The sequence below is a fragment of the Ahaetulla prasina genome, chromosome 8 (assembly GCF_028640845.1).
Source record: "Ahaetulla prasina isolate Xishuangbanna chromosome 8, ASM2864084v1, whole genome shotgun sequence".
Taxonomy (NCBI): domain Eukaryota; kingdom Metazoa; phylum Chordata; class Lepidosauria; order Squamata; family Colubridae; genus Ahaetulla; species Ahaetulla prasina.
In genome coordinates, this window is record NC_080546.1 from 32,200,804 (window position 1) to 32,225,353 (window position 24,550).

The following is a 24,550-nucleotide window of genomic DNA, read 5'->3' on the forward strand; positions in this document are numbered from 1 at the left end:
ATAACTCCCTCTGATCCAATTGGACTGAGTCTGCAAGTTGAAAGGCTCCTCTTTGCTTCTTGTTCTACCCTGAAGTGCTTTGGAGAATAGTTTGACTCCCTCTTCTTTGTGGCAACCCCTGAGATATCGGAACACTGCTGTCATGTCACCTCTAATCCTTCTTTTCATAAGACTAGACATAAGTTTTATCCTTGAGTCCCCTAATCATCTTTGTTGTTCTTTTCTGCACTCTTTCTACAGTCTCAACATCTTTTTTACATTGTAGCAACCAAAATTGGATGCAATATTCCAAGTGTGACCTTACCAAGGCATGATAAAGTAGTATTAACACTTCACGTAATCTTGATTCTATCCCTCTGTTTATGCAGCCTAGAACTGTGTTGGCTTTTTTGGCAGCTGCAGCACACTGCTGGCTCATATTTAAGTGATTGTCCACTAGGACTCCAAGATCCCTCTCACAGTCACCACTATTGAGCAAGGTACCACATATAACATACCTGTTTGTTTTGTTTAATCTACTTTATTTTAGTGATCAAATAACTATTAGATTCCACAGAATTTGTAAATTCTAAAAAAATAGAAAAAAGTGAAAGGTAAATGAGAATAGTGATTAAATGGGAAAAATATGACTTAATAGGTAAGTTCCTGTTTTTATAGTTCTAAAGAAAAACCTTTTCCTGTACATTACTCTTGTAAAATGTTGGGTTCAAAAATATATTTGAGACTCAGAGTTGGAAAGGACCTAAAGATCAAATCCAATCCCCTGCACGCTACATGTTTCACTACTGCACCCCCTACAATAACTACCTATTCCACTGACTGACAGTGTTTATTGTTAACAGGTTTTTCTTAATATCTAAGAAAAGGTATCTGGACCTACATCCTGAAATTGCATTGTTAGTTCTAATCTTACCCTCTGGAGCAAGTGTCAATAGACTAGAATCATCTACAATGTGAATTTGTACCCTTGTACCCTTCAGGTTTCGGAAGGTAGCTTTTTCTTCCCTTTTCTCTGCCAAAAACTTCAGTAAGTGACAGCATACCTCTCTTCTACAAACTGTGAAAGGCATTTATTTATTAGTATCATGTATTGCATTTTGATACAATACTATTGAGTCTTATGAAATAGATTCTTGAGAATCTATTTTGATGTGTTTTCATAGCGATCGATAGGAAAATACTCCCCAAATTATACATGGTTTTATCCTTTTTCTAAACACACGCCTTGTCCAAATAACATGCTTATTTTGATTGCTGGAATTTTGGTTGCAGATAGTAGCCAGGCCACTATGAATAAGATCATTAAGTCAGAATACAAGAGAATTGAAATGCAGCTAGCTTGGAGGACTATGTAAACAAGTAGCTAGTTGGCAAAATAGGAGATCCCAGATACAGAGGAAACCTAGTGAGTTTCAGATGGTTTATGGAAACTTCAATAGGACAACCTAGCTATCAGATCTTTATTTTTGTATTTGTTGATGTTTGTGCTTTATAATTTAAGCCATATAACACTAGAATAGAACAGAACAGAACAGAACAGAACAGAACAGAACAGAATAGAATAGAATTCTTTATTGGCCAAGTGTGATTGGACACACAAGAAATTTGTCATGGTGCATGCTCTCGGAGTACATAAAAGAAAAGATACGTTCATCAAGAATCATAAGATACAACACTTAATGATAGTCATAGGCAAACAGTCAATATAAATCTTAAGGATACCAGCAACAAAGTTACAGTCATAAGTGGAAGGAGATGGGTGATAGGAACAATGAGAAGATTAATGGTACTGCAGACTTAGTAACTAGTTTTGACAGTGTTGAGGGAATTATTTGTTTAGCAGAGCAATGGCATTTGGGAAAAAAATGTTCTTGTGTCTAGTTGTTCTGGTGTGCACTGCTCTGTAGCATCATTTTGGGGGTAGGAGTATATAACATATAATACCATTCAAAACATCTGGAGGGCATTGGATTAAACTACATATCAATTATTTGTTAAACCAGGCTCTAGGGCAGGGCTGTCAAACTCCTGGCCCAGAGGCCAGATGCATCACATGCTGGCCACGCCCGGTTTAGCGAAGGGGAAAAAAGTCCCGATATATATTATGATGCTATTAAGACAATGTCAGTTTGACACGCCTGCTCTAGGGAGTATGTTTGCTTAGTTCCTTCACATTTTTTTTTTGTTTACATTTATACCCCGCCCTTCTCCGAAGACTCAGGGCGGCTTACAGTGTATGTATTATGGTTTATTATGTATAAAATAGGGTAATATAATTACACAGGTGACATAGATATTTTTATTTTGTCTTAATGGCTTCAAGCTTTTCCTTTTTGGGGGACGGTGTAGTATATTTTTAAGGCATCACACTACTTTTCTTTCTCTTCAATCCTGTCTTGATTCCTGGAAGATGAATTGAAATGCCTTCTAAACAAAGTCACAATGATTACAGTATTTTATTTCAACTGCATTTTAAAAAGAATTACTATTCTTTACAATATACTTCAGAAAATATTATCCTGGGAACAGAGTATAGTTAGATAACTGTAAATGAATGCATCAACAAAATGGCTAAATGTAGTGAGTAAAAGCAAGTTTTCTGACACCACGCAACTTTTTATGCTTGTTGAATAATGTATGATGGCTCACATGTTTAGTATGCTTTCTGTAAGAGGACACATTCACTTCATTGTCAGGGCCAATTTTCATCAACTTCTGAAGTTCCAGAGTCTGTGCCAAATGACTCACATATGTGTGTAACTTATATATTACTGTTACTATATTGGCAGTGAAACACAGGTGAAATGAAGTATACTGAAAAACAAATGTGTTTGCATTTTTGAAAAAGGTAGAGATTGGGCTAGGACTGACTTTTTCCTAAAGGAAAATAATGCTTTGTGACAGAATATTCATTTTCCTATAGCAACATAGAGAGGAGTGGTTCATGCCTAAGGCAGAATTAGAATTCAGTCTCCAGATCAGCACCTTAACCACTACACCAATCTGGCTTTCCTTTTACATTCAGTCCTGACCTTTACTAATAATTGGCTTCTTCCTTTTCACTGTTTCTCCTCTCACAAACACATTCTTTAGCTTCAATCTCTGCTGAAATGGCCCTTTTGTAAGTAGTGCACTATAATTATTGTCCTCTAGTGTTATGGCTTTCCTATCATAATGTAGAATGGAAACGTTGGTTGTCTCACAATTATGAAGTATGTTGTTCTAGGTTTCTTTTTTGCATTACCTTGTGTCCCAATATATGAAGACCCAACACTGAATCTGCTAGGAAGAGTCTACTAATGTTGTGCAATTAAAAGCGATTTTCTTTCTCTTATCTGTTAACTCTATTCTATATGGTTCGTCAGTATTCAGAAGGATCTTTAAAACTTATATACCAGGCTGCTCAGTCAGAAAAATTCCCTGAAATCCTGTCTGTTGTGACCCAGGCCCAAGTAATTATTACCAGACACAATCAGTCCTAAACAAACATATTTTATTAGAAGAGCTGAGCATTACTTCATTCTCATCTTAGTCCAAATTAAGGGCAAAACAAAGTCCTTCATAAAAAAATCCTTCAGCCTTATCCTGCCAGAGGCTTTTCTTGGCAAGAACCCCACGAAGTTCAGAAACAGGAGACAAGAAACAATTGTAGCAACATTGCTTTCCTACAAAAAACCCAAGAGCTGTTGCTGCTCTTTTAAGCCTTATGGGAGGGGCCAATCATCTCCTGGCCTGACTCCCAAATCATCCTTTTTGCTTTAGCTGCTCTTGCCTTCTGGCAGCTCTTCGCATGCGTGCACTAGGAACAGGCTCTGTGTTCTGTTTCCCTTCCCCCAATACTCCCAGCAAAGAGTCAGTCAGAGGCCTCCTTTTCTGATTTATTTATATATATATAAATGTCCTGGCTACGTCTACCCACGGGCCTGCCAAGTTTCTGGAGATAACAAGGAAATTACAGATAAGGCCAGAATTACTCACGAATATATTCTTCCCTCCGTTGATACAGATTGCCCGCCCAAATTCATTACTTTGTCCAAGACAAAAAACCAGGAAGTCCCGCCTCCTATTTATAGTCTCTGCAGATGTCACGGCATGACAGTTATGACTTGGCTTTGTCCCAACTCTTCCGCTGCTGCGCACGCCGATCAAGTCTACGTAACCTTGCATCACTCCAAAACTGTTCTTGGGGCGTTGCCAAATCAGAAGGAGGCTCCATGGAATCAGGCTTTGCCGGCCCCTCCTCCTCCCTTTGAGTGGGTGCCAGGGAGGGAAAGGGCTCAAGAGAAGCAGGGCTGGCCAGGTCTTCTCCCTCACTTTCTGAATCATCCGAGTCCAGGAGTCCGGGTCCAGGAACCTGGGTCACAACACTCTGCCTGTTCTTCTGCCTCTCTGCTGTCTGCCTCTGGCGGCTCTGGAGTCCACACATCGCTCCCAGATGGCCCTGGCCCCATTTCTGCCTCTGACGCAGAGCTCTCGTCCAGGCCTTCCCCTGATTCCAGGACTGACCCATTGTCCTCCCCAGCCTCCTCATTGTCCGACTCAGCTGCCAGCTCCGCAGGCTGCTGGCGGACCACAATACTGTCCTCAGAATTTCAATCTAGAAATATGTTCTGGACATTGATTTTATGATGGGGAGAAAGAAAAATTTTCCCTAATGACTTGTTGTAATGGCAGTGATTTAAAAATGAAGCTCTTTATGCACCCAAGAAATAGCATGATAAGCATATTTTTTTTCAAAGCAACTGTGTGATATGTGGAGGAATCTTGGCCTGTTTGGAATCTCCTGAAAGCAACTTGAGGGGAAGAGGAATCTGTTCTAGTAAAAAATATTATTAGATTGAAAAAAAGACTACATTAGGGACACTGCAACAATTTTTAGTGAAGCAAGCAAACATTCTTCACTAGAAAGCACATACACAAAAAAGACAAAAGATATGAAAATAAACTAGAAACTAGATTTATATCAATAAATAGTTTGTTTTTTCTTCTATTCTAAATAATAATAATAATAATAATAATAATAATAATAATAATAATAATAATAATAATAATAATAATAATAATAATAATAATATTTTAATTTGTATACCGCCCTTCTCCCGAAGGACTCAGGGCGGTGAACAGGCAGATAAAATACAAATACACACAATAATTAAAAACATCCCTTAAAAAACTAATTTAAATGCCCAAATGTTAAAAAACATACTCCCCCATAAAATCACAAAATTTAAAAAACCCATCCAATAAAGATAAAAATCAGGCTAGTCCAGCCATATGAAATAAATAAGTTTTAAGTTCGCGGCGAAAGGTCCTAAGGTCAGGTAATTGTCGAAGTCCGAGGGGAAGTTCGTTCCACAGGGTCGGAGCCCCCACAGAGAAGGCCATCCCCCTGGGGGCCGCCAGTCGACACTGTTTGGCTGACGGCACCCTGAGGAGTCCCTCTCTGTGGGAACGTACCGGACGATGGGAGATAGAGGCCGGCAGTAGACGGTCCCGTAGATAGCTCGGTCCTAAGCCATGGAGCGCTTTAAAGGTGGTAACCAATACCTTGAAGTGCACCCGGAAAACAACAGGTAGCCAGTGCAGTCTGCGCAGGATAGGTGTTATGTGGGAGCTCCGAGCCGCTCCCTCAATAACCCACGCAGCCGCGTTCTGAACTAGCTGAAGTCTCCGGGTGCTCTTCAAGGGGAGCCCCATGTAGAGAGCATTGCAGTAGTCCAGGTGAGAGGTAACGAGAGCATGAGTGACTGTGCATAAGGCATCCCGGTCCAGGAAGGGACGCAACTGGCGGATCAGGCGAACCTGATAAAATGCTCTCCTGGAGACGGTTGCTAAATGGTCTTCAAAGGACAACCGACCATCCAGGAGCATGCCCAAGTTGCGTACCTTCTCCATCGGGGCCAATGATTCACCCCTGACAGACAGCCACATCTGCAGCTGACTGTACCGAGGTGCCGGCATCCACAGCCACTCCGTGAACATTTGGTAGCTAAAATATGTAGACCATTGCTAAAATACGTTCTTACATGTATTGAAAAAGTGAAATTTGAAATTATAGAATGTTTATTTTAAGCCAAGACGTGGATCACTTAAGACTTTCACTTCATATCAGCACATGTCTTTATTTCTTTTGCCATAAAAATGTTTTACATATATCTAACTATAAAGATGGATTATTGTTCCTAAAAAGTTTTTCTATGCTGCTTGTGAATTCTGGGTTCCTCTTTTAAAGCCTGCATAAATGTGCATTTACATTATATATTATAATAAAACCAAAATTGTTCTGGACAGTAAAACAGTTATATGTTGGCAGAAAATCTTATTTATAAGAAATAATGTTGTTTTAGTCGTGTTAATGGTTGAATATATTCTTGGCCTCATTTCATTTCATTCATCTGGAAAGTTTAAATCTCATTACATTAATAGATTAAATTGGTGGCATTTATGACTGTTCTTTTCTTTGGAGTGCATATATCAATTTACCTTGAAACAGAAAGTAATCTAATTAGTTCCGTGAAGCATCTATATTGCTGTTTCAGCTGTTACTAAATATAAAGATGATGTACAGTCAGAAGAATAATTTTTATGTGTTCTTTACCATAGTTCTATGGTAATAATATACTTTACATTTTGGTCTCAGTAATTTTATCTATTTATCACTTTTCTACAGGCCCATCTTCCATAAAAAAATTGCTGTATTCATTTATCCTATTCACTTACCTCATCTTAGTTTTCTTACTAAAAGAATTTTGATGTTTATATACTGGTACTTTATTTTTGTTAGCTGTGAACCTTTATTCGTAATTGGCTGACCAACCGCACTCAACGTGTAGTCCTCAACGGAACTACATCCACATGGAGGGAAGTATGCAGTGGAGTACCCCAAGGCTCTGTTTTAGGCCCAGTACTCTTCAACATCTTCATCAATGACTTGGACGAGGGGATAGATGGGGAACTCATCAAATTTGCAGATGACACCAAGCTGGCAGGAATAGCCAACACTCCAGAAGATAGGCTCAAGTTACAGAAAGATCTTGACAGACTTGAACATTGGGCGCTATCTAACAAAATGAAATTCAACAGTGAAAAAAGTAAGGTTCTACATTTAGGCCAAAAAAACAAAATGCACCAGTACCGTATATGTGGTACCTTGCTCAATAGTAGTACCTGTGAGAGGGATCTTGGAGTCCTAGTGGATAACCATTTAGATATGAGCCAGCAGTGTGCAGCAGCTGTTAAAAAAGCCAACACAGTTCTGGGCTGCATAAACAAATCAAGATCACGTGAAGTGTTAGTACCACTTTATAATGCCTTGGTAAGGCCACACCTGGAATATTGCATCCAGGTTTGGTCGCCACGATGTAAAAAAGATGTTGAGACTCTAGAAAGAGTGCAGAGAAGAGCAACAAAGATGATTAGGGAACTGGAGGATAAAACATATGAAGAACGGTTGCAAGAACTGGGTATGTCTAGTTTAACAAAAAGAAGGACTAGGGGAGACATGATAGCTGTGTTCCAATATCTTAGGGGCTGCCACAAAGAAGAGGGAGTCAGGCTGTTCACCAAAGCACCTGAGGGTAGAACAAGAAGCAATGGGTGGAAACTGGTCAAAGAAAGAAGCAACTTAGAACTAAGGAGAAATTTCCTGACAGTTAGAACAATTAATAAGTGGAACGACTTGCCTTCAGAAGTTGTGAATGCTCCAACACTGGAAATTTTTAAGAAAATGTTGGATAACCATCTGACTGAGATGGTATAGGGTTTCCTGCCTGGGCAGGGGGTTGGACTAGAAGGCCTCCAAGGTCCCTTCCAACTCTGATGTTATGTTATGTTATGTTATGTTATTCTGTGATTTGACCATTAATGTTAAATATTATTTGATTCACAGAGGAAAGAAATTACTGAATGAAATACAGGAAGGTAGAATATAAATTAATCTACATGTTTTATTTTTTTGCTGACCCTTTGATTTGGAATTCTAAAATGCATGCATTAAAGGGTATAAAGTACATATATAAGTTCTGTATTAAAGATGAATCCTGACATCAGATAACACTATTAATCTGTAGGAAGGATGGGATCAGACTTTAAAGAGAAAGTAGGAAAAAACATTTGGGAAAATAAGTAGAAACAGTCCTGTGGATGAATGGATGGAAAGAATGAAATAGAGTGACATATTAATTAAAAAGAATTGCCTTCTGGAATGTCCAGTCAGACTAGGAGTGTTTTATTTTGAGTTCTGTTCTGTTCTGTACCATACTACTATACTACTACACTACACTACACTACACTACACTATACTATACTATTCACATAATTGTAAATTAATACTAATTAGTACATGACATAACAAATGGTTTGATTATATATAATAATATATAATATAGTATTTCGACAAGGTCTCACTCATCATCTTCAGGCTGGTGCTTACGGCTTTGTACTTGTGTGAGCAAAGTGTGGTCGGAACTGCCGTCTCTCTATAAATACTGGTGGGGAGGTGGGGAGTGTTGCTGTAAGTGGGTTGGTTGGCTGTGTGGTTGCATCTTGATTGGTAGGTGGAGTGGGTGTTTGCAGATTAGTTGGCTGTTTCGTAGCATCCTATGTGGGTGTGGTCCTAGTTGTGTGCCCATTAATCTTTTGTGTTGTAACGACCTGGTTAATGGGCTCTGTGGAAACATCCTGAGTTCTGGGAATGTGACCCCCTGTAGTGTTAATGGGCTTCCTGGAAACGTCCTGAGTATTTTTTTTTATTTGCATTTATATCCCGCCCTTCTCCGAAGACTCAGGGCGGCTTACACTATGTCAAGCAATAGTCTTCATCCGTTTGTATATTATATACAAAGTCAACTTATTGCCCCCAACAATCTGGGTCCTCATTTTACCTACCTTATAAAGGATGGAAGGCTGAGTCAACCTGGTGGGACTGGAACCTGCAGTAATTACAAGCAGCTTCTGTTAATAACAGACTGTCCTACCAGTCTGAGCCACCAGAGGCCCCTTCTGGGAATATGATCTCCTGATTCTTGTGCTGTAACATCCTGGGTGGTAGGTTGTGTTGTACCTCTGCACCAGTATTTATAGAGAGACGGCAGCTCCAACCATGCTTTGCTCACACAAGCACGAAGCCATAAGCACCAGCCTGAAGATGACGAGTGAGACCTCGTCGAAACATCGCCAAGATACCCTCAACCTTACATGGGAAAAGATCCAAATACGCCAAGACCTACATACCTATACCCGTGAAAACCTACGAAAACTACCTACGAAATATTTATATATATTTCAGTTATATGTGTTAATATATACAGTACATGCTATTACAACGTAATGTTTTATCATTTCAAATAATAGTTACTGGTAGTGGCTGGATAGTGTAGTGGTTTGGGTGCCACATTTGATTCAGGAGACCGGGGGTGGTGGTCAAAATCACTTCTGGTACCTAACTTACCAATAAGGGTCCTTGGGCAAAGATCCCCATACGCTTCACCTGCCTACCTCAAAATATGAGAGTGACACATGAACTAGGAGAGTCATGAGTGGAGAGGATGTGAAGGCGAAAGTGGTCCCAGTGGTAATAGGAGCACTTGGGATTTGACTCCTAAGCTGGGAGAGTGGCTTATCAGAGCTCTCTTGAAGAGCGCAGTGCTAGGAACAGCTAAGATACCTCATAGAACTCTCAAAGGCCCAGCCTACTGGTAGAAGACCTGAGATTGAGGCAGACACAGACCATCCATGAGGTGGAAAGGGCATTTTTATGTATATATATAAACATAAAATAATACTAGTATTGGAAGTGTTCTTCAGGGAGTTATGAATGGGAAAAATCTATTACATTTTTTTTCTTCTTACAGACATCTAGCTTGCATGAGAAAGGATGTTGAACTAGGCAAGCCTTGCCTCTGATTAAGCTTGGGTCACATTTGTGTTATTATACCTCATACAAACAAACCATCCTTTTCCAACCTGCATAGGCATTTCCCCAATTTCTTCAGCTAGACTGTCTATGATGATATGAAAGTGAGTGAACTACATCAGTCCAACCTAATGATGTTACCATGAATAATTGAAATTACATCTATTCCAGTTCAGTTTCAAGTACACATACCGGTCTAAACTAGTAAAAAGCACTTCTTGCTTGAACCTGCTCGGTTAGCAATATATGTTTGGTCACTTGAGAGAAATGCAGACCTGATTTTGCAAACTTCGCTCCAGAATAGTTAGTTTCTATACTCATACTTCTACCTTCTTCTCCAAACACAATTTCAACTTGTTCATGCTCTTGAAAAATATTATTCAAGACTTACCAAAATATTGGAAAAACAGTAATACAGGTAGTCCTCAACTTTCAACCTTAATTGAGCCTGGGAATTATTAGTCATAAAACATCACCAGGCTTGACTTTCCACCTTTTTTTCTGGCAGTTACTAAGTGAACACAGTAGTCGTTAAGTGATCTCATTATTCTCTATGGGGCATTTTTTTTTCAGAAACTGGAAGTAAATGCAGGTGTTCAGAAAAAAGTATAAGAATAGTCATGTATACCAGGGTGTGATACAAATGGTGCTAAATGTGGGCCAGTTGCCAAACCGCCCAAATGTGATGACATGATTGTGGGGAGAGATGTCATAACTTCAGAACTGTGTTGTAAATAGCATTTTTGGGGGGTCCATCGTAATTTTGTGCAGTTGCTAAGCAACCAGTCATGAGTCAAGGATTATGTGTAGGTTTTTTATTCTGTGAAGTAAAAGCACGAATTGAACCTGGATCTTCCTGGTCTCTTAATTGCAAAACTAATTTTTAAGTAACTCTGATTAGGAAACTGGAAAAAAGATCTATAGTTGTCTTTAAATTTGAATACTTTTTCCCTAGAAATATAGAAGCTATATGTTCCAGATTTAGCCAAAACAGATATATCAAATTGAATAGAAAAAAAATTAGGAATTTGGACTTTTGAATTGGTTGTAATTCTGATAGAATAACTCTATTTCTTAGTAACTATGTATTTGAACTTTCTTTGTATTCTAATTTTAGATAGCAATTAACAAAAAATGTCTTATCTCCAGCACAACATCCTGCGATTTGAGCTGCTGAAACTTTATTTCATGAATAAATAGATATTAATGTAATTAAGATAATCTTAGAATTAGGCAATCTAAGACAAGTTTAACATTTATGGAAACAAATGTATAGAAAGATTTCTTTATAGATACTTCTGAGATCTGTATACTCATTATTTAGTTTTCATTAGAATGAAAGATTTATTTTAAAATAACACATTAACTGTAGAGGCTGTAGAGGTTTCTTACTTGATGATTCCAGTTACATTTTAAGCTTATTTAAAATAATGTCACTTACTTTAATAAGCAGAAAGAGCTACCCTCTAGTGGAGTAATGCAAAAATGCATCTGATGTGATGTTTCTCATTTTTAGTCTAGCTTGAAATCAAATTTGAAATCAAATCATTGCATACGCAAGAGAAATTCAGTGAATAAAAGTATATTACTTTTGTATATTATTAGGGAACAAAACTTAGCAATACAAGAGTGGTAGTATACTATAGCAAGCTAAAACATTTTCATAACATCTCCCAAAGAATCATACATTAGCTATTTAACTGTTATTTTTTGTTCAAATATAGCATTATTCTCATTACAGTGGATCAGTTGGTGCTACATCTCCTGTTAACAAATTAAATTAATTGGCTTTTCAGTGTTATATCGTATTATCATATTGTTTTGTGTGTGTGTGTGGGGGGTTGGGGTTGGGGTTGGGCAGAATTTAAAGAATCAAATAGTACTTTTGTGTTGATCAAAGATCTGTTGGCTTTGTTTTCTTGATTACGACTAAATTTCTAAAACAGTTTGGTTTAACTGGAGGAATTGAATCCCAATATTTCTTTGAGTCTCTGCCATATTTTCATACAGTTTTATGCTAATGTTATATACTTAGCCAATTTAAAATGTCAATAGCTAGTTCTTTATTACCTCTTAATATAAATTAGTATTCCATAATCTTGTTTCTCTTAGGTCTACAAATTTTACTCCTACAGTCAGTAAAGCAAAAAGGCCATAAAGATTTAAAGTATAGCCTCATACTCCTGAAGACTATTGGAAATTACTCTTTTGAACTGAAGATTTAGTTTAAATTTAAAATGAATATTTAAGAAAATATTTACAACTTAAAATATTTTAATAGCACATATGCCTTTTATATAAACGTATAAAATTTTAAAAAGTTCATTGAGAACTATCAATGTCTGTCATTTATATTTTTATATACAGAATACAGTTTGTTTATACAGTATGCTTATATTATCAGATTGATGACAAGTGGCTTTAAAACTATTTAATGTGCACTTTTATTTTCAAGCCATTTCAGTTCTTCAATATTTTTGAAAAATTAGGATTGGGGTCAATTACTACAGCAAATGATTCATTAGGGATTACTACCGGTATTTATTTCACAGTGTTTGTAAAACCCAATTTACAAATATTCTATGCATTTTACAGTAATGCAGTAGAACATAGTAAATACCCTGCTACATCAGAATATCAATTAAAATAAAATAGGACAAAATAGGATTATTAGTCCTTGATTTATGATAATTAAGTAACGGTTCAAAGTAATGAATACATCCGGTTCCAATTGTGGTTGTAAGTTAGGGACTACCTATACAGTAGAATGCAGATTCTTGATGCTAATCTTTGAAGGAAGAGCCAATTCTACTTTTTCATGTTGACCAGAGTAGAGTCTATTCAGATCTAAGAAGTGAGTTTATTCCACAATATTGATCAGTAATGGAGAAACAATGCTTCTGGGTCTCGGCAGACATAACATCCTTTGCTATTACATCTCATCCCCTTTAGAAAGATCAGACTATGATAAAATCATATATAACTTACATTTTTAATAAATTTAGAATAACATTAAAATTTTATTGGTCATGCTTTTATTATAAACTTTTAATTTCACTTAAACATGGAATGATTTTATATTTTTCAATGTCTTTAAAATGGTATGCAGTTTGTTACTTTCTTTTGTTAAAAAGAGTGAATTCTCAGTATAAACGTTGCATGCTAATTCCTTTTCACAGATGTTTGGAAATTAATTTTTATTTATGTAAGGCTAACAATTTAATATTAGGTTAATATTAGTATAATTGCAGTTTTGTTTGTCTCATAGAACTCAAGCTTTAATTTGGGAAGAACAACAAAAATAATATCTCAGTTGCTATGGTCATCACAGTTTCATTTTTTTTTTCATTGTCATGACAAGATGTGTGACAAACATTTAATAAATAGTAAACGTGTGTGTGTAGGGGGCGGGGAGGGGGAGGGAGGGAGAATGAGATTTTTTTCTGTCTCCATTCCTGGTTGGTTCAGCCTCTGACAACGTGTAAGTAGACTGAGCTTGAACTTCTCCTAGTAGGAAGGAAAGGACTAGTGTTGAGTTCTCTTACAATGAGGGGTCCTTGGTGTTGTCTGAGCTTGGTTGTTTTCTTGCTGATGTTTCATTACCAAACTAGGTAACAACATCAGTGCTAGTGATTAGTGTTCATTAGTGTAAACTAGGTAATATCATTAGTGCTAGTGAAACCGAGTACCTTTCATTTCAACCCTGAGCTACAAATATTCTCCTTTATTGGTTCTCTTACAATATATTCAACATGTGTTTACAGTTCAATTGACATTTGCTGAGCATACATATATGTCCAGGCTCATAGCTACACAGTATCTACTCTCATAGCTTTATGTGATACATATTGGTGTTCTCTGAACTTGGTTGTTTTCTTGCAGACATTTTGTTATCTAACTGAGCACTGATAATATTTCCTAGTTTGGATAATAAAACATCCTGAGCAGTTATGGCAATATTTTTAATATCAATAGCACTTAGACTTATATACAGCCCTTTAGAGCCCCCTCTAAGCAGTTTACAGAGTCAGCATATTGCTCCCAACAATCTGGCTCCTTATTTTACTGACTTTGAAGGCTGAGTCAATTTTGAGCCTGGTTACCGTGTTTTTCAGACTATAAGCCGCATCAAACTATAAGACACACCTAAATTTATAGGAGAAAAACAAGAAAAAAATAGTTTTTGGCCTCCATGCATTTGCACCCTCCCAGGCCCCCAAAAGCACACTGCAATGCTCCACATGGCCCATTTTTGGCTTGCAATGTGCTTCTGGGGGCCGGGGTGGTGAAAACATGATGCACGGTGGGTTTGGGAGGCCAAAAATGCCCTTATTCTATCTATAACACTCACCTAAATTTTTACCCACTTTTCGGGCAGGGGAAGGTGCGTCTTATACTCCAAAAAATATGGTAGATTCGAACAGCAGGCAGCAGAAGTAGCCTGTAATACTGCAGTTGAAGGGCCTCTGGTGGCTCAACAGACTAATGCAGTCTGTTATTAACAGCATCTGCTTGCAATTACTGCAGGTTCAAGTCCCACCAGGCCCAAGGTTGACTCAGCCTTCCATCCTTTATAAGGTAGGTAAAATGAGGACCCAGATTGTTGGGGGCAATAAGTTGACTTTGTATATAATATACAAATGGATGAAGACTATTGCTTGACATAGTGTAAGCCGCCCTGAGTCTTCGGAGAAGGGCAGGATATAACTGCAAATAAAAATACAAATACAAATAAAAAGTATTCTGTGTTAAGAGATATCCTTAATATCTAGATGTATATAATTAAAGAGTATAATAAAGTTTATAATTGTGACAATTCTCTTCTTTTTCTCTTTTCAGAATGTAAAAACATTTGCATCTTCAGATAGTTTAGGGAAGGTCCAAGAAGTAGCAAACTGGCTTTTGGAAATGAATCACGACCTGATATCTGTTGGCAGCAAAAGACGACGAACTGGTGGGTCTATTCGAGGTAATACTTCATCAAGCCAAGTGGATGAAGAGCAGATGAATCGAGTTGTGGAGGAGGAACAACAGTTACGACAACAAGATGAAGTTGTTGCAAGAAATGGGGAAATTGGTGGAGGCCAACCTGGACTGTGTCATAGAAATGAATCTCAATTGGAAGAAAACAACAACAGATTTATTGAAGTAGATGAAGATTATTCTGGCAATCAAGAAGAGGAGGAAGAAGATGAACATACTGGCATACCAGAGGAAGAGGAGGATATGGAGGAAGAAGAAGAAATGGACCAAGACAGTGATGATTTTGATCAATCTGATGAAAGCAGCAGAGATGAGCAAACTAATTGTAACAGTATCACAAATTCAAATGGTAACATGGACTTAGCAATACATCAGCAGTCATCGCCATTCTATATTAAATCTAAGGTGAGTAACTTTAAATACTTTTAAGTATAGTTTTAGAATGTAGAGCGTAAAGTTCCCAAGATGAATATATTCAATTTACCATCAACTATTTGTAGCACTGTTCAAACATTTTTCTTTGAAAGCATAATATCCATAACTAAATAAAAATAGCATTTCTATTTCTGTTCTTGCTTTCTTAAAAATCACTGCTAAGATTTACGTCAAAGCATTTTTCCTTCTCTAATTTCTGAACTAAATGTTCGTAATTCTAAATAGGCTTATTCTCATAATTTCTGAAACTTCGGATTTTGCAGAAAAATATTTTAACTTCTTACTTTTGTTTATAAATCTGTACAAAGTACTAGTGCAATAGTCTGTCAAAACCTGGTTGAATAACAAAATATGTTTTTTCTGATATTCTGATGTTTTGTTAAGAAATGTTTTCCATTTTAGTATTTTGGGTTTTTATATATTAGAAATTAGGAATTTAATTATTTGTGATTTTGCTTGGATGACTTGTTAAGCCATGATGTGGTTAAATCTAGCATAACATCTGAATGTGAATTATGGTTTAAGCTGTTTAAGAAGAAATGCCTTAATTGTAATTGATGATTATTACTATCAAGGGTTAATTCACTTAAAACACAGTGCAAACTCATATATCTATTGGACACGGTCTTCTAGACCAGCCTTTTACCAGATATGTTAAAACTGGTATTCTAGTTCCCTGCCATTCTGAAATGAGAAGTACCCAAAAACTTTAATATAATTAATTCCAAAAATAGGTTTAACATAGGTTTAAAAAGCAAGAAAAAAGAATCATCTCTAAAAAAGATGGCCTTTCAAAACAATTCCTGTTTTTAAAAAATCTGTTCTATTCACTTTGCATTATCATATTTACCCCAAAAATATAAAGTGTGATTCCTGTTGCTGATCTCTGATATAGTATACAGCTGTGATTACCTTTCCTTCTACTCTTTGCCATGAAAAAGAGGAAGTACAAAGAGGAATTGTTCCAGTTTTAGAGTCTGCTATTCTCAGATCTGCCAATGTCAGTGAAGTTTTTCATTTTTCATTTGAAGTTTTTACAAGTTAAAAGAATCAAATAAAAAACAAGGTATGTTAGCTAGACATCACAATGTTTGCTGTGGTTACGCATGCCATGGTTGGATAGGTAGGTAGCTTCTAGTAGTACTGCCAGATGTAGTTTAACATATCTGTAAAGATGTTCTGTTTGTGGATTAATTGTTCCACAACAGTTCTCTTCGATTGCTGGGACAGCAGTCAGATTGGGGAGTGACTCCTGTCTGATGACAACTGAGTCTGCCGGTTGAGAAGCTCCTCCTCTTCCTCTTGCCTCCCACTTTCAGACTCAGTTCTGATCAGACAAGACACATTTTGCTGAGCTGCCCAGCAATTATTCTAGATTTAAAAAGAAAAAAAGGAAAAGAAAGAGACTAGAGGAGTAAGGAATTTTTCCTTACTATCCTCAGAGGCTCCCCTATTTAACTGCTTTGGGGGCCTCTTTCCAGCGAGAAAGGCTCATGCCCAAGCCCGCTGGTGGCAGGCTTCTCTCTGATAGAGCTTGGACGTCTTTTTTTGCAAGGCTGCAGCCCTTTCACGCCTTGGAATCAAGCTCAGAAGCCGGCTTTCGCCCTCGGCCTTTCAAGGCCTCGTGGGCAAGCCAGGAAGCTCTGCAGAGGTAATTGCCTGTATCCTGGCTGCAGCGAAGAGAGGCACCAGCAGGGGCTGCTCCTGGGACCGGTTTTCGCCCCCTCCCCCTCCCCCGGCTTTCCAAAGCCTCGAGGAAGCTGCTCACAGCCTTCTTTTCAAGTTTCCCGCCAGAGCTGGGAGGGAGGCTCCTGCTGCAGCTGCTCCTGGGACCGGCTTCCTCCCTCGGCTTTCTGAAGCCTCGTGGGAAACAGGCCTCTTCTCCTTGGATTGAAAGGGGCCTGGAAACGTTGGAAGGACCTCTGGAGACTATTCTGACGGTGAGAAGCTTCTCTTTTGATTTTCCTTGGAGGGCACAGAGCTTAGGGGGTTTCTTTCCCATTCCCCCTTATAGCTCATTATTGTTATTTGTTTGGATTCTGTTTAGGGCCGCTTTAATCGGACAATTAGCTCCCTCCATTTTGGATTTGCCTCGTGGCTCTTTGAGGCCTAGTCCATATTTAGAATGGCTGACTCTGCCTCTCATCAATCACGCAAGAGAGGCCTTTCTTCAAAGGAATCTCCTGAGTCATCTCATTCCTCTAAGAGGTCCAAGTCCTCTAGACATCAAACCTCTAAATCAAGGCAATCTGTTCCAGCCCAGGATAAGGATGCCCTCAAACGCCATAAGGCCATTGAGAAGGCCATTGAAAAGGCTGTGCGACTTTCTGCCCTTCAGGAGGCCTCCCCTCAGCAGACCATTTCTGTTGCCACAGCCCAGCCATCCACTTCTGCCATTCAAAGTCCTGGGGTCCCCATCACTGAGCAAGATGCCCCTTTATCGCTTTCTCCTGATAGAGAATCTCTCTTGGCTAAAGCAGGAGGGATTAATGAGAGACTTTTGGCATGGCTCACAGGAGGTTTCCTCTGATATTCCATCTCAGCTACCCCTTCCTCAGCAAGGTATTTCTGTAGGGGGGGAGGAAACAGCAGATCCCAGGGGTTCTAAAAAAGAACCAATTATTGCTCCTGAAATTGCCAACATGATTGAAGCAGCAATTCAAAAGAGTCTAGCTACAGAATGGCAGCGTAGAACAGAGACCTGGGTGTCACAGTGTAATAGTGCATCAGAATGCCAGTCTCAATTGACTTTGGACCAGGCCCGTTCAGGGGCTCAAGTTCTCACTGGGGCTCCTCCTAGCCAGGCCTCTTCTGGAGTAGAGGATGTAAGGGATTTAGATTTATCTGAGGATGAGGACCTTTCTCCAGACCAACCTTCGTTCGTAGGTCTCTTTAAGCCTCAGCTGTTTAGGTCTCTCTTGCATAAGGCCAGGGTTTCCACTGGCCTTGCTGCACCAGTTACCTCTGATTCTGTTTCCAAGCCTAGTCAGTCTTCCATTCCTCTATTTGAGGAACCAGCTCTGGAACCTGAGGAGATCCCAGGCCCCAGGCTTTTCCAGGATGTTCTTATACGCCAATGGAATGTTCCTGCCTCGGGGCCCAACCCTTCAGCACTAGATAGAAGATTATTCAATTTGGCCCCCGAGGTTTCTAAATTGCTTCAGGTCCCTGTGGTAGATTCCCCTGTAGCAGCATTAGTTTCCCCTTCAGTCACGGCTGGACCTCCGGAAGAGAACCTTAAGCCAGAGGATAAACGTTCCGAATATTCCTTAGTTAAAACTCACCAAGCGGTTGCTTGGTCTGTCAAGTCATCTTTGGCAGCCTCCTTTTTCAATAGGGCTGCCCTTCTTTGGATCAAACAATTACAGGAGCGTTTACCATCTTCTGATGTCCGCTCTCATCAGGACATCAATAAAATTGTGGCTTCCTTAGAGTACTCAGCTGACTCTACTATGCATGCCTCCCGTTTTGTAGCCAAGGCCATAGGGTCCACGGTGGCTTCACGCCGCCTATTATGGCTCCGTCATTGGCAGGCAGATGCTAAGAATAAATGGCGTTTAGCCTCTGCTCCTTTTCAAGGGGATAAGCTTTTTGGTAACTCTCTGGAACCTTTACTCATTGAGACTAAGGATAAGCGTAGGGTTCTTCCCTCTCTCTCTCGCAGATCTGAGTTCCGTCCTTCAGCTAGCTCTTCCTTTCGTTCCTTTCGAGGTTCAGGTCAGGGACCTTCAGGTAACAGACCCCAGCGTTATTTTCCCTCCCGTCAGGGTAGGTCACAGGATAGGTGAGGTAACCCTAGTCAGAGGGGTCCTTCCAAGCATCCCTTTCGAGGGGGAAGGGGTCGCTCATTCCATAGATACCGCTGACAAATCCGTGGATCTTCCCATTGGGGGCCGCCTGGCTTTCTTTGCCAGCCAGTGGGAGATCTCAACCACGGACTCCTGGGTGAGGGAGACGGTCCGGCTGGGCCTCTCTCTGGAATTTCTTTCCACCCCTCCGTCTCGATTTCTCCGATGCCCCCTCCCACGGGATCGGGCAAAGCGGCTCCTGCTGGAATCGGCTATCGATCACCTCTTGGAAATTTGAGCAATTCAGCCAGTTCCCCAGGACCAGCAGGGGCAGGGGTTTTACTCTCGCCTTTTCTTGGTACAGAAATCTTCGGGGGGATGGAGAGCAATTCTGGATTTAAAATCCCTGAACCGTCGTGTAGTTTATCGGTGGTTCAAGATGCACTCTCTCCAGTCCATCCTGGAGGGCCTGCGCCAAGGGGATTTCCTTACCTCAATAGATTTGACGGAAGCGTATCTCCATGTCCCCATTCATCCAGCCTATCAGAAATACCTAAGGTTTTGTCATGCGAGTCGGCACTACCAGTATCGGGCTCTCCCATTCGGCCTTGCCTCGGCTCCTCGAGTATTCACCAAAATAATGGCTGCTCTGGCAGGTCATCTTCGGACCTTGCCTATCAGAATTCAGTGCTATCTAGACGATCTCCTTATTCAATCCAGGTCAGTACATCTAGCCCTACTGGATCTGTCTATGACCCTTCGGGTCTTAAGGAGCCACGGGTTTTCCATCAATACAGAAAAGAGCCATTTGGTACCGACGACGCGTATCCAACACCTGGGGGCAGTCATAGACACATCTATCACCACAGTATTTCTGTCTCAGGAACGCCTGACCAGTTTGCAGTCACTGGTCAAGTCAGTCACGTCAGGGGACCCTGTTCCTCTGAGGTCTTTATCCCAGCTTCTGGGGAAGATGGTATCTTGCATAGGGATAGTCCCTTGGGCACGCCTTCACTGCAGGCCCCTGCAGTGGTTTCTTCTCCCGTTCCAAAGGAAGCTGCAGGGAGCCTCCCTTCGCAGAGTAGTTCTTCCCACCAAGGTTCGGAGGTCTCTTCGTTGGTGGATTTCTCCAGCAGTGAACAAGGGCACGGTCTTCAGAGAACCAGATCGTCTGGTCTTGACCACAGACGCAAGCCTTTATGGCTGGGGGGCTCACCTAGAGTCAGAAATGGCTCAGGGCAAATGGACCCCTCACGATCTATCTCACAATATCAATTGGCTGGAACTGAGAGCCATCCACCTGACATTACGGGTCTTTCAGGACAGAGTTCAGGGTCACGACATTCTCATAAGAACAGACAACATGGCTGCAAAGGCCCATGTCAATCGCTTCGGAGGGACCCACTCTCGGCTCTTGATGAGGGAGGCGGAGAGCTTGGGCCTTTGGGCGGAACGGCACCTCAGATCGATAAAGGCAACTCACATCTCAGGGGTGGCGAATGTCCAGGCAGACAAGCTAAGTCGAACCACACTGGACCAGGGGGAATGGAGCATTCACCCGGATTTGTTCAAGGAATTGTCGAACCGATTGGGCTCTCCAGAAGTCGATCTTTTTGCCACACGGGCCAATGCCCAGACAGCGAGGTTCTTCAGCAGGTTTCCTTCTCCAGGGGCCGAAGGCGTGGATGCTCTATGCAGCAGTTGGCCTCCCGGCCTTCTATACGCTTCCCCCCCCTCTCCTTAATTGCCAAAGTAGTCAGGAAACTATTGGAGGAGCAAGCGGAAATCATCTTGATAGCACCTCATTGGCCTTGTCGGCCCTGGTTTGCGGATCTTCAAGCCCTATCAGTCCAACCTCCCTGGAGGATTCTGCCTCACAAGGTGGTTCTGACTCAGGGATCCCTGATACATCCGTCAGCAAGCTGGCTTCAGCTAACCGCTTGGCGGTTGTCAGGCACCTCCTGAGGGAAGTAGACGTATCTCCTCGCGTCATCAGGACATTACAGTCAGCTAGACGAGCTTCCACGAACAGAATATATGACGCCACTTGGGCTAGGTTCGCTTCTTGGTGCTCCAAGAGGAACTTGGCTCCCACTGAGGCTTCCACCTCTCGTATTTTGGACTTTCTCCAGGACGGTTTAGATGCGGGTCTCTCCCCTAACACCTTACGTAGGCAGGTAGCCGCCCTGGCCTCCATCAGGGTTTGCAGGGCTCGAGGTTCCCTTTCCCAAGTCCCTCTCATTCGGGAATTTTTACGGGCTGCTTCCAATCTCAGACCTCCCACCTTACACCGCTTCCCTTCATGGGACCTTTCTAGGGTTCTTAATGCCCTCACCAAACCCCCCTTTGAACCTTTACGGGAGGTGGGCCTGAAATTCCTAACGTATAAGGTAGTCTTTTTGGTAGTGATTACGTCCGCCCGTCGGATTTCAGAGCTAGCAGCCCTTTCTTCTAGACCGGACCTTTGTGTTTTCCACACGGACAGAGTAGTCCTTAGATTAGATCCCACATTTGTCCCCAAGATCAACACTCCCTTTCATAGGGCTCAGGAGTTGGTCCTTCCTAATTTCTGTCCCAACCCATCTCATGCCCTAGAACGTTCCTGGCACACCCTTGATGTTCGCAGGGCTCTCCAGATAGACCTTAAGCGAAGTTCTCCCATTCGGAGATCGGAGGCTCTTTTTGTTTCCTTTCAACCAATCTCTTTAGGTCAGAAGGTTTCCTCACCCACTTTAGGGAGATGGCTTAGGGCATCTATTGCCACAGCCTATTCCTCTCAAGCCCTTCCCATTCCTCGCCACATCACAGCCCATTCAACCCGTAGCGCCTCTACCTCTGCTGCCTGGGCTACGCAGGCATCCTTAGAGGAGGTCTGCAGGGCTGCCACATGGTCTTCTCCTTCACCATTCATTAGACACTATAAGGTGGACAGGTTTGCATCAGCCGATGTGCCTTTGGTCGTAGGGTCCTCCAGAGGGTTATTCCACTCCCGGGACCGTCGGACTCAGTTTCTCATCCCTCCCTATAGGGTAGCAGCTTTGGCATGTCCCCAATCTGACTGCTGTCCCAGCAATCGAAGAGAAAGGGCGTTGGTTTACCTGAACGCATCTTCTGTCGATTGCAGGGACAGCAGTCAGCCCCACCCTGTCATTTATTCCTGGTCCTCCGGGGATCTGTTACAGGCTAGGCAGGGAGGGGCGGGACGGGGGGTCTCCCCTTGTTTTTTTCAGCTCAGCATGCCAGTCTGCCGTATCTCCTTCATCTGAAAGTGGGAGGCAAGAGGAAGAGGAGGAGCTTCTCAACCGGCAGACTCAGTTGTCATCAGACAGGAGTCACTCCCCAATCTGACTGCTGTCCCTGCAATCGACAGAAGATGCGTTCAGGTAAACCAACGCCCTTTCTATTCCAAGTACAAACAGGAAAGATGTCAGGGAGGCAGCCTGTGAGTTACTGAAATTAATTTGAACCTGCTATTGGAACGAAAATACTATTTCGAGTGCTATGAAGGTGAAACAGGGATCCACAGTGTAAGTAACAACAAAAATCTAGTCCCTTATATTAAGATATGACATGGAAAAAGTATGTATAGGTAGTCCTTGATTTATAACCATTTGTTCAATGACTGAAGTTATGATGACATTGAATGATGAGGCTTACATTGTGTCCAAAGTTTATGGCTATTGCAGCACCCCCATATTCATACCTCATGTGATCAAAATCTGGGTGTTTGGCAACTCTCCTACTTAGTAGCTGCAACTTGTCCTGCCTATTTTTTCATCTGTGCCCTTTTGGTCCCCTGCCATCCTACCCTTCTACTGCCCTTGCTGAGGTTCACCAAGGTCTTCTTGGTCCCAACTCATGATGAGATGTGCCTGTCCTGCTGACTTGTCATGGCATGAAAATAAATAAATAAAACCCTGCACAAAGCAGCTTAAAGGCATCACAGTACACAAAACTTCCTTTTGCACCATGCTCCTGGAGAATGCTGATGTTTGCTGGCAAGTTAATGAATGCTGCCACTTGCTGGGGCAGGATGGGGACAGAAATAATGACACTTGCTAGGGAGTGAAGGCTTCCCAGGATGTGACAAGCAGCCCAGAGCTTGCCTGGTTCTGGGACTGCTTGCAAGGCTGGGTGGCCAAAATGGCACAGCAGGGAGCAATTTAAGTGGGTGGGAGGAGTTGGAGGCTGCCCCTTATCTTACTGAAGCTCAAGGCTGGGAGGGATCAAGCTGGGAATGGCTTGAATTGGGGTGGTTATTTGCTTAAAGATCCGTGATTCCAAATTAACCACAACAGGAAGAACTGGGGTTGCCACAATAAGTTAGTGCAGCCATGTGACATTTCACTTTATGACTATATTGGCTTAAGACAGCAGTTCTGATCCCAGTTGTGATTGTACAGTAAGTCGAGGACTAACAACTGTTTTTAGCTAATCAGGAAAGAATGTGGAATAGACTTGCCTCCTCCTACATATATTCACAAACCTAATTTGATCTTGCAGTTGGGTTGGGTTCCTGAACCAAAAATTCATTTCCTTATCATTTGACTATAGCAGGGGTCTTCTGGGAGTTCTGGGAGTTTAAGTCCACAAGTCTTAAAAGAGCCAAGTTTGCAGACCCCTGGACTATAGTATTGCCTTTGTGCATAAGCCATTATCAGCAAGCTGCAGTTTAGGTTAGCAACTTAGCCAATGTTTTCCTTCTGTTGGATGATGATGTACAGTAGCATTTTATTTATTGTCTGATTTAAAGGATCACTCAATGGACTAGTAACTCAAGGCAGTTTTCAAGAAAGAAGGTTAAAAGCATGAATTGACAAGGCAATAAAACATTACTAAAAAACTTCATAATAGGTTGCTGTATATTGCCTAAACTTATTAAAATGCCATTTTCAACTGCGAACGCTAGAGGGTGCAGTTAGATGTCTTCATCTATAATACTGCAGAATAAATAACATTTGTACTGTTTTTCATATTCTTGATATTTTTTAAAGGGTACAGTAGTCCTTAACTTAGAACCATTTGTTTAGTGACCATTCAAAGTTATAATAGCACTGAAAAAAGCAACAAACTACTCGCACTTAACGACTGTCACAATATCCCCAGGGGCATGTGATCAAAATTCAGATGCTTGGCAACCGGCATTTTTATGACAGTTGTAGTGTCCCAGGATTATGTAATTGCCATTTGTGATCCCCTGGCTGGCTTCTGACAAGCATTAGGGGAAGCCAGATTCACAACTGTGTGGTTCACTTAACAACAGCTGTGATTCACTTAAAAACCATGGCCAAAAGGGATCACTGAACATGACTCACTTAATAATTGCCTTACTTAGCATCTGAAATTCTGGTCTCAATTGTGGCCATACTTTTTAAAACATGGAATACAGATAGTCTTCAACCTTAATTGGGACTGGCAAATCCATTAGTAT

The 24,550-nt window shown here is 41.0% G+C and overlaps 1 protein-coding gene across 9 annotated transcripts in view; it reads left to right on the top strand.

Moving 5' to 3' along the window:
* Window positions 1–24,550, top strand: part of FBXW7 (F-box and WD repeat domain containing 7) — a 139,978-nt gene that overhangs the window by 35,978 nt on the left and 79,450 nt on the right. For 8 of the 9 annotated variants that reach the window (XM_058192146.1, XM_058192150.1, XM_058192148.1 and 5 more), the window contains exon 2: window positions 14,753–15,301. In XM_058192146.1, coding sequence (XP_058048129.1) covers window positions 14,822–15,301 — 480 coding nt within the window. In that variant the 5' untranslated portion in view covers window positions 14,753–14,821. Of the gene's footprint in view, window positions 1–368; window positions 480–14,752; window positions 15,302–24,550 lie in introns of those variants that run through there. The other variant, XM_058192149.1, reaches the window with a different exon arrangement.